This window comes from Anomaloglossus baeobatrachus, chromosome 5 (genome assembly GCF_048569485.1).
Source record: "Anomaloglossus baeobatrachus isolate aAnoBae1 chromosome 5, aAnoBae1.hap1, whole genome shotgun sequence".
NCBI classification, from domain to species: Eukaryota; Metazoa; Chordata; class Amphibia; order Anura; family Aromobatidae; genus Anomaloglossus; species Anomaloglossus baeobatrachus.
Window position 1 is genome coordinate 394,735,357 of NC_134357.1, and position 10,595 is coordinate 394,745,951.

Here is a 10,595-nt window from a genome sequence, read left to right on the forward strand (position 1 = left end):
CATCGTTGTTGGGATCGCTGGTAAGTTGTTTAGTGTGACTGGACCTTAAGCGACGCTCCAGCGATCCCACCAGCAACCTGACCTGGCAGGGATCGCTGGAGCGTCGCTACACAGGTTGCTGGTGAGCTGTCACACAGGCAGATCTCACCAGCAACCAGTGACCAGCCCCCAGCCAGCAGCGACGCGTGGAAGCGATGCTGCGCTTGGTAACTAAGGTAAATATCTGGTAACCAACCCGATATTTACCTTGGTTACCAGCGCACCCGCTTAGCTTAGCGCTGGCTCCCTGCACACCTAGCCACAGTACACATCGGGTTAATTACCCGATGTGTACTCTGCTACGTGTGCAGGCAGCAGGGAGCCGGCTTCTGCGGACGCTGGTAACCACGGTAAACATCAGGTAACCAAGAAGCCCTTCCCTTGGTTACCTGATATTTACCTTCGTTACCAGTATCCGCCGCTCTCACACTGCCAGTGCCGGCTCCCTGTTCCCTGCACTCCTAGCCACAGTACACATTGGGTTAATTACCCGATGTGTCCTGCAGCTACATGTGCACAGAGCAGGAGCCGGCACTGACAGCGTGAGAGCGGCGGACGCTGGTAACGAAGGTAAATAATCGGGTAACCAAGGTAAGGGCTTCTTGGTTACCCGATGTTTACTGTGGTTACCAGCGTCCGCAGAAGCCGGCTCCTGCTCCCTGCACATTTAGTTGTTGCTCTGTCGCTGTCCCACACAGCGATGTGTGCTTCACAGTGGGAGAGCAACAACTAAAAAATGGCCCAGGACATTTAGCAACAACCAACGGCCTCACAGCAGGGGCCAGGTTGTTGCTGGATGTCACACACACAGCGACATCACTAGCAACATCGCTGCTACGTCACAAATGTTGTGCCTCAGCAGCGATGTTGCTAGCGATGTTGCTTAGTGAGACGTGGCCTTTACTTCTGTGCTGGATTCACAGCTACACGGCCAATGCGGCAGTATAAGATCTTCCATGCTGCTTTTTCTGTCTGAGTGCTACAGAAAAAGTATAGCAGGAATCCCTGTTTCTCTGCGTACAGGAGATTTCAAAATCAGCCACCAGGTCAGAAACAAATGAAAATTGGAAACTGTGCCTGAAAAGGGGGAACCTGGTTGGAAAAAATGAGTAGCATACAAGTTATAGAAGGGTCAGAAATAGTGATAATCCTCATGTAAACATGCCAGTTAATTCTCAAGTTACCTTAAACGACAGGCACGCTTTAATCTCATTTTATTTACAGCTCAATCTCGTAATTTAGATATAAATAGTTACAAAATATAAATACAGCATATACTGTATGTACACAGACAATTTGCATATATGTACCATATACAGTCACTGTAGAGCAGGTGGCTATGTGCATGGTGGCACCAGGCTGAGACGTACAGAGGGTTTCCTATGCACCTAAACCTTTCAGGTGTAGGCACAGTCACGTATTGATTGAATGGGATGGACCTGTTTTCGGTAAGCCGGCTGTGATTATGTTCCGACTTCTTGAAGCACCCGGATCATAATATTAGCTTATAGTACAGAGCTGTACACTGCAGATACCTGTCTGATATAGGTGATCTCATGGATAGAGGGTGCAAGAACACACAGGTTAAGGGTGTCAAAATATTTATATTTTTCACAACTTCTGATATACACACAAATATTTACACAATGGTTGACACTGTATGACAGTAACATATTTACACACATGTATAAATGTACACGTGGCACTGCAGATCCTGCATCTCATTAGTGCCTCATATCCCATTCTAGGCATGCCAGTGGTAATTTCAGTGACTACCAGTCACAAATTGTCATTATAGTCAGTAGGTATTTTACAACCCATATTTTTCCCTCAGTACAATGGCCATCAGCAATTCTTCCTCAGGAAGGAACACAGTCTATGATGCAACCGAAGGCTTTAAAGTTGGCACCAATGCAGATGCCATAGATTTCAGTGTGTGTCAACTCGAAATGACAGCAGTTTCTCCGAGTGCATGCTGTTAAGGGTCCGCAAGTCCGGCAGCCGCAGTAGCAGTTTTGTGAAACGGGAGATGTCATTTGGACTGTTTTTCAGGATGACAGAGCGAAGCGCGCGTATCAGAGTTTCCTGAAGCTGCTCAACCACTGAGGCATTCTCCATCCCGGATCGATCTGTAAAATACAGAATTATTAAAACTCGTTCAGGAAAGTAAAGAAATTAACAATAGATTATGCCCTATCAGGAGGAAGAGAATTCCCTAAACTATTGCTCCTACTAGAAGTGCATCTTGCTTACTCTGGAGCATCTGACACATCTGTGCATAACACATGCCTTTGATTGCAATGGACTCTGTAATGCTTAATTTCTCCTATAATGCCACTGCAGTCAACCTGAACATTTATTGCTTGCTGTCGCAGAAGATTAAATAAATAAGTTTATTTTTAGAGATCCCTTCTTTAAGACCAAAGAGGACATAGCCCCTCATCTAAATGCCATTCTAGTATATATTAAAAAAAAAAAAAAAAAAGAAGAATGGTCAGAAGGATCAACCCTCATAAGCCCACTATTTGGGCATGCAGGCCATAGAAAGTTAAATAACTGCTACCTTTATATCTGCGATCATCAGACTTAAGAAAAATGTGTATTTCTCTAAAATATGTGAATGTGAGCTGTTAAGATCTCTTGGCAGAACAGATATTCCCAAATGTCTGCCTCCACAGCTTATCGACACCTCTGTATATAAATTAATCCACCTCGCTGCAGTGTGACATCAGGCTCCATTCATGAAAACTTGGGCATTCGCACATCGCCAATGTCCTTGTTTCTGCCTTTAAGCAGACCACTGCACAGAACCAAGGACAGTGGTTACCTGCAAATTCCCAATTTATCATTAACAGAGCATGACATCACGAAACAGCGAAGGGATCAATATATATATACAAATGCGTTGCTGAGCATTAAAATAAAAAAAAAAACAAAAAAAAAAAAAAAAACTCTGGAGGCAGGCATTCGGGAAGATTTCTGTCCCGCCAAGACATCTTAAGATCTCATTTATATAATATGAAAAAAGTGTATTTCTCTGCATTAAGTCATCAGATCGCAGATATCAAGTGCAAGTTTATACAACATCTATGATCCGCATACCAATATAGATGGCTTAGGTGGCTTAATACTTCTGAAAGTCACTTGAAAACTTTCATCCTATTTTAATCTATTAGATAAATACATCACTTCAAATCCAGCCTAGAAGAAGATGTACTGACCTGCTGAAACAAGGACAAGTGCAGTAAAAATCCCCAGTTCCTCTTGGCTCAGGTTAAGAGATGCCAGCTTTTCACTGAAGTCAAACATTGAGCTAAGAAGCTCGCCCATCCCCATAGCTTGAAGCTCTGGTAGAGAGTACGTAGCACCACTGAGAAAACGCAGGGAGCGTTCCCGCACATCAAACAAGGAGGCAAATCGCACCATAAGGACCTGTAAGAGGAACAGAGGCAGCCATAATGAGATTCAGGGAAAGAAAACATGCTGACTTACTAGACAGTGACAGTAGCCATGAAAATACTGAAGACAATCAAATCATCACAACTCACCTCAAATGTACCCGCCTTTAGAAGGGTGACTTGGTCTTGTTGAGTTAAGTCTTGAAAGCCAGGAATATGACGTGCAAATTCTACCACTTCTCGCACAGCTGGGGTAAAGCAAAGAGAAAAATCCTCCCAGACCTCTTGCACAGAGCGAGGTGGACCTCCACGGGGTAGAGCACTCATCGGACATGCCTGGAAAGGGGAATAAAAAGGTAAATACTTTAATAATCAAAGACTTTTAAACACTTTAAACAAGCTTTTAAAAAGGAAGTATGGTCATGGTCACCAATATCAGTTTAAATCTGAATTCATCTATCTTGTAAAATGCAACACTGCACATATGTCTTACCAGGTGAATGCTGCGCTTTCCTCTGGGCTCTCCACTGTCCTGCGACCAGCAAGTAGGAGCCTGGTTCTCATGAGTATTCTCCCAGGATGTCACATTTCTGTTCAATTTTTCATGGGCATAGACAAAAATCTGTCGATGAGCCTGAGACACTTGACCGATAACATCATCAACACATTCTGGACTGGGAGAGCGTGGAGGTGTCAGCTGTTGTGGATATTGGTGGTAGGCTTCTGAGATAGAAGGGGGTGAAGGGCAAGAAGTTGGGCCCAAGTGAGGTGGAGAAGAGGGTCGAAGTTGCTGTGGTTGAAGTGGAACAGGGCTCCTTCTCCCAAAGTGGCCCCCATTAATGTGACTCATTGCACTGTGCATCTCTGCCAACATCCGCTGTTTCTCTCTTTTTGGGATGCGACCAAACCTGACAGCTACAGAGAAAGAAAACCAAGTGTTATTACATAAGTATTTGAATTACAGTTAACGTTAAAAGTGTTAACTTCTGATGTTGGAATTATGTAGCTCACCATCTCTAGACATGCCAACTGCAAGACACTTCCGAAAGCGGCACTGCTGGCATCGGTTTCTATTGATCCTCACAATAGAGCAGGTCTCATTCTTTAGACATTTCTTGTACTGAATGTTCTGCTGGATGCTGCGTCGGAAAAATCCCTATAATAGAAGGTAACACATGATTTATTAAGAGATTCCAATGTATCAAAAATATTAAACAGGTGAATGTATAAAAGGGTCACACAGAACATGTCCCACATAAAAAGTACCTTAGCACTAAAATAAATGCCTACAATGTCCAAATCAACATCAAAACTGGACCATGGAGCAATAAAAGAAGGTGACCAGGTCTGAATATTTAGGTTTTATACCAAGTCATTTGGACATCCAGCGAGTGTTCTGCATACATAGGTACAAATGACCTAAAGATGAACTATGGGAAGAAGACAAGCTTACAGAAGCGTGACGTTAAGGGCAATATTCTCCTGGAAGAACTTGGGTCCTAGAATTTATGTAGATGCTATTTTGACACCTATCATATCCCTGATCATTATTGAAAATCAAGCTCACCATTGATAGTAATAGTATTCCCTAATGGCAATGTCTTGTCAGGGCAGGATAATACACCATGCAAATATTACTTAAGGAATGAAGGCCATTTATTACCTTCAATTCTTTATAAATGTTAAAAAAAACCCACAAATTCCCCAGCTCTTAATTTGAGCATTTTTTGGGATATGCTGTAAGAATAAGCCTGATCTATGGATGCTGCACCTCACAATCTACAGGATGTAAATAATCTGCTTCTAACGTCTTGGTGCCAGATATCACAGGACACCTTCAGAGGTTTTGTGGGGTCCATGCCTTGGAGCAGTTGTGGTGGCAATGAGGATTTACACAATATAAGGCAGGTGCTTGTAATATTATGGCTGACTTGTGTATGGTTTAACCACTCCCTGGATTTATGCACCAACCACTCACCATCTGTTATATAAAGGAGGGATTTCTGCATCACCCACTCATCGACTATCCTAGAACAGGGGCTTACGTTGCAGCCACCCTCTAACTATAATGCAATACTGGAATTTATCAACAACTGTTGATACGAAAACAGAGAATCCAAGAAGGTATCTAGAAACCATTTATGCATCTTTCATTTATCCTGGAATCCCCTAAAAAATGGACACACACCTTAATGCCCCTTCCACCCCCTATTGTTCTTCCATTTGATATTTTACACTCACCTTGCAGCCCTCACAGGCGTGTACTCCATAATGAAACCCAGAGGCAACATCTCCACAGACTTTACATAACAAGACCATTCCATTCAACTCTGTAAATGAAAATAAATGTGTATAAGTTATTAATGTTACCAGTAATTGTGCCAGTGCACATGTTCATATTAGCCATACACCATGCCACTAGGTACTTATTTCCTTACTTGTAATGTTGCTGGACGTTTTGCTTGGCGATACCCTGCTGCCATCATCAAGTGCCACGTGAAGCCCCCCAGGAGATGAAGCCAAGCCATAGGATGAGCGAGGAGAGGACTCGCCCCCTGAACCAGAAGAGCTGGCACTGTAAGAATGGGAAGGTGATGGCGGCAAGTATGATGGGTAGTGAGTTCCTCCACTTTGTGGGCTTCCAGATGAGCATTCGCTGTACAGAGATACGGGGCTGGTCCGACTTGGGGATGAGCCGCTAGAGCCAATATAACTTATAACTCCACCTGGAAAGAGAAAAAACACAATCGATTAAAGGAACAAATTTATCAAGTGGCAATGTGCAAAAACAGCATGTGCAAGCCAGAAATAAAAACATCTCCAACATCACAATGATCCTTCCAATGCATCTACGGTAAGTATTGCATAATGTTATTTATTAAAAAATATAGCATAATAAAGATTTCTTGTTTCGGATTGTTTCTTGGTGCAGCCTATGAAGAGTCTCATTCCTAGGCCACTAATTACAATTAGCTCTGTCCACTCTCCACCCACACTGGTGACTTCTAAAATCAATAGCATCTTGTCCATTCATGCTCTGTGGACAATAGAAGACGTAATCACATCCAAACGTCTTCTTCCAGCAGTTCTGGCACCTGCATTATAGCGCCTAACCTCTGTCTCAAAAGCTCTACATTTATGTGCTACAAGAGCCCAGTCACCACGTCAAGCAAAGAGTTAAAGTCTGGCACAAGGTGGAGCATATGAGACTGCACTGCAGGCACCCGCTTAGCATTTTGGGAAATACACGCAGAGCGGAAAACATATTGGATGAACTCCCTTCTACGCCCCCCTCCAAGAACTTCGTTGACAGATGGGCACATAATGTTGACCGCAGCCATCTGAGCCTTTTATCTGGTCACTCGGCTCCAGACCATTTACTTTTATTTGGCATTAGAAAGTGAAAATCCTAAATAAATCAATAGAGAAATGTCAAATTCCTCTGCAGCCAGTGACTTGGGGTAATCTTCACTCTGGGCCTTATGTTTGGAAACTTTGGTCTCTAGCGGTTCTGAAGCTATAAACTCCCTGCAGCTGTCAAAGCATCCTGGAAGTTGTAGTTTCCTTTACAGCCGGAGAAATATAGGTTACAGTTTCTGGGTTTGAACATATAATTGGAAGATAAACTGCGGTAAGAGCAGATGTTAGAGACTCCCCATTTAATGATTAGCAGCAGAGAGTGGGTGACATGGCTAGATCATCCACACACCCACGGGGACATCCTGATGTGTCACACGCACTACTATTATAGGACTGATGGCTCTTCTCTCCCCTCTCCATGCCTACTGCAAGAAAAATGGTGACAACACCTTTTCTGCTAAATTCGCACTTGTTTCCATAGGAACACAACTTGCTATCAGTAATACATCTCTGTAATATGCCTGTGGCGAGAATTCTAGTAGCATTTTTCACACTAGAACAGTGTTACATCGCTCCATGTACCATCCCAGCAGTTATCTATGACATCTGGTGGGCATCGTAAGGGCCAGGACCCACAAGTTACCCCCTCCCCTCAACATATATCTAATACTAAATACACAAATTACATTACAGAACACTATGGACCTCTTAATTGCACCACAATAGATTTCTTCCGTGGATTATCATGACGGCTGCTGTGCTACTGATTGAGTTACCACTTTCTACATAAAGTCATAAAGGACCACTAGAAGGTCATCTTTGACGTCTTCTTCCCCTACAATTATTCTGCATTCATTCTATACATCCTCAACAAGTGTACTGGAAATATACATAAATCAATAGGAAAATTCAAGGCATCACATGAGAATTAGTGGAACAGTAGTGGGATCCTCCACAACGCTGCCTTGACATTGAGGATATGGTGTCTAACTGTGATAAATATTAACGTGCGAGATGAAGCCTTTACTAAGTGGAGTAGAGGGTTTCAGTGGGATCAGATTTCCCCTATATTTAGCCTGCATCACTGACATAACACCCGCATGACCTTCGCGGAGATACTTTATTTTTTTCCTTGTCTCCTGACATCTCCTAAAACTTATATAAAAGTGTATTGTCGGTGTTGGTTCTTGATTTTTGGCACTTGTCCCATCCAGACATTGCTCCCACCTAATCCTTTGCCTCCTATCTCCCAACTCTTCTTTCTGCACTTCATATAAAGAGAATCCAGCCCATATGTAATGAACACTCAGTCACTGACCTGAGGTTACTCATCAGCTCCAGCCTCACGCACACACTCCACGTGTTCCCAGTGCACATGGACTCTAGAGTCATGCCCACAAACGTGCCAGTGGCCAATCAGGGCCTCCTAAAGTCAACACACTCCTCCAACACAGCATGCCATTCCACCCCTATTTAACCTATTCACTGCTTGGGCTCATTTCACAGTGCATTAGTCATTTACTGTACACGTGCAAGCGTCGACAATTATTTTGCTTCAACAAACTAATTGCTCCGGTGATTAGTGAAAGCGGATTCGGTGAGCTAAATAAATACGTTTTACAATCACCAATAAAACAATGTGAATAAATACTAGAGTGCGGAGTCTCGTGTATGTACTAAACCCGGAGTGGCACTGGCCCAAACCCAAATGTACTGGGAACTGTAGTCCAGAAACTGGATCCAACTATTTCACCCAACTCCTCAATCCCCTGTTTGCTACGTGTCAAAGGTTACAGTAGCTGAGCTTTAGATATATTTTATAAATAATAAATATTTCTATAAAGAGAAATTTGTGCAGCTGAAAATGTTGGCAGACCCCACTAAGGTCACTGGGACAGCCACAGAAAATTCCATAATGTATATGGAAAAAAGTTTTAAAAGTATCGGGAGAATTTTTAACCAACATTAACAAGTCCCCAGGATCCAGTCCCAGTAAAGGGAGTGCCATGGGAACCAGTTACCTCATCTGGAGGGTGGAAAGGCGTGCCTAAGGCTGTCCAATTATAGGGCAGACAGGGGAAGCAGGAATGAAAACACTGTGCACATGGCTAGGGCGGGAGAACACGTGAAGCCGCTGGGAGGCTCCAGGCTCACACACAGCACGGGTGACCTACTTTACCCATTCCATGTGACTGCAAGCTCTGCAGGCCAGGATCTCCTCCCATTCATGCTTTCCCACAGATCCGGCCACTTATACTGCATGTAATAAGAAACCAACTGACTATTCAATATTAATGCTGACATTTGTAATTATATATCTGATATGTATATCATAGACTAAAGCAAAATCTACAAGTTACAGACACTATGAATGGGCACACGCTACTACATTATCTGTATCCAGTGCATTGTGTTTATATATAATGGAGAAGTTATATATTAAACACAAAACAAATATCCCACACACACGTCACACATTATAATATGTATATTATATATATCGCACATATTAGATGCACAGAGTACACACATAGAAATATTAAACCCACATACAAGATTACACACATTTTATGCACACATACATATTTCTTACACACACTATATTCCATCCCAAATTATATATACACACACATACATACACACACACACACACATACACATATATATATATATATATATATATATATATATATATATATATATATATATATATATATATATATACACACACACACACACACACACACACACACACACACACATACATACATACACATGATCGCATGGGCATAATACAGATATGAAGCAGCACCGGCTTATCGACTCCTGACTGATTACATTTTCCTGCATTATTAATTATAAAAAATATCTATCATTGTTGAAATGAAAACTAAGTAATGTTAGCTGTGAGTTTGGCGCAGCCGTGCCCGGTGGTCGTGGGCACATACGTACCAGTGTTGTTGCTGCACTCCAGGGTGGCCATGGTTGCGCTGCCCGGAACGTATACGGTTATTCTGCAGTCCTGTGCCCTTTATTTCGCCCCTGGTTGCAGAGATCCTCTTTGGAAATTCCTTTTACATGGAGAGATTGAAGCCAATGTTGCCAGCAGATGCTGCATTGGTGCCAGGGGACAGCCTGGTCTCCTCTGTAGTATATAGCTGGATATAGTCTGCTGTCCTAATACAGGGGTGATGCCCTCTACAATTTCCTCTCAGGATGGCACAATGCAGTGCTGCACACCTGCAATTCTATTATATGCAAGTGCCAAGACAGGGAGAATGCCACTGATGCCAGTCAGTCTAAGAGATGGCACTGCCCCTTAAAAAAAAATAAAAAAAATACCTCCAGCGATGTGCAAAGAATAAGCTCCACCGTAGAGGAAAAGTCACCTGTCAACGCAAGTGCTAGAGCTGCGGCTGGGGAGTCCGTCCAAACGCCGGGGAACTGCTCAGCACACGTCCTATCTCTCCGCCCTGCTGCTCTGCACTGCTCTCCCTCACAGCTCCCGCTCTGCTTTACCATAGCCCAGGTTCTCCTTACTGCAGTACTGCGCCTGCGCACTAGCGCCTGTCCTCCCCAGGCCCGGCACGTTGCACTGAAGCAAGGACCACGTGACCCCTAGGAGAGCCTCGTGCCCCAGTGACACACTTTCTACAGCAGGTTTGTAGTACGCAGGCGCGGCTAGCTCTGCGGTCAGGAGAGGAGGAGGCGAAGGGGGGCTGTTTTCGACTGTAGTGTTTTTTTTTTCTTTTTCAAACATGAAAACTTTCTTGACTTGTACAGAACTGAACCAGTCCA

The 10,595-nt window shown here is 43.3% G+C and overlaps 1 protein-coding gene across 1 annotated transcript; it reads right to left on the reverse strand.

Moving 5' to 3' along the window:
• Positions 1-1,236: 1,236 nt before the first annotated feature.
• On the reverse strand, positions 1,237-10,339 carry NR1D1 (nuclear receptor subfamily 1 group D member 1). The gene is made up of 8 exons (XM_075350141.1): positions 9,750-10,339; positions 5,876-6,163; positions 5,679-5,767; positions 4,449-4,593; positions 3,931-4,352; positions 3,588-3,773; positions 3,261-3,471; positions 1,237-2,168 (listed from the first exon to the last, which is right to left on the reverse strand). The coding sequence occupies exons 1-8, from the start codon at positions 9,778-9,780 to the stop codon at positions 1,969-1,971; spliced, it is 1,572 nt and encodes a 523-aa protein (XP_075206256.1). The 5' UTR covers positions 9,781-10,339; the 3' UTR covers positions 1,237-1,968.
• Positions 10,340-10,595: the final 256 nt, after the last annotated feature.

What these genes read in the sequence shown, in the direction of transcription:
- NR1D1 (XM_075350141.1), bottom strand. Translation starts at nt 9,780, where the DNA reads ATGGCCACCCTGGAGTGCAGCAACAACACTG. An exon ending in ACGCCTGTGAGGGCTGCAAG is followed by an intron (nt 4,594 to 5,678) that starts GTGAGTGTAAAA and finishes CTTCTATTATAG; the next exon opens with GGATTTTTCCGACGCAGCAT. An exon ending in ACTTGTCCTTGTTTCAGCAG is followed by an intron (nt 2,169 to 3,260) that starts GTCAGTACATCT and finishes TGTATTTTACAG; the next exon opens with ATCGATCCGGGATGGAGAAT.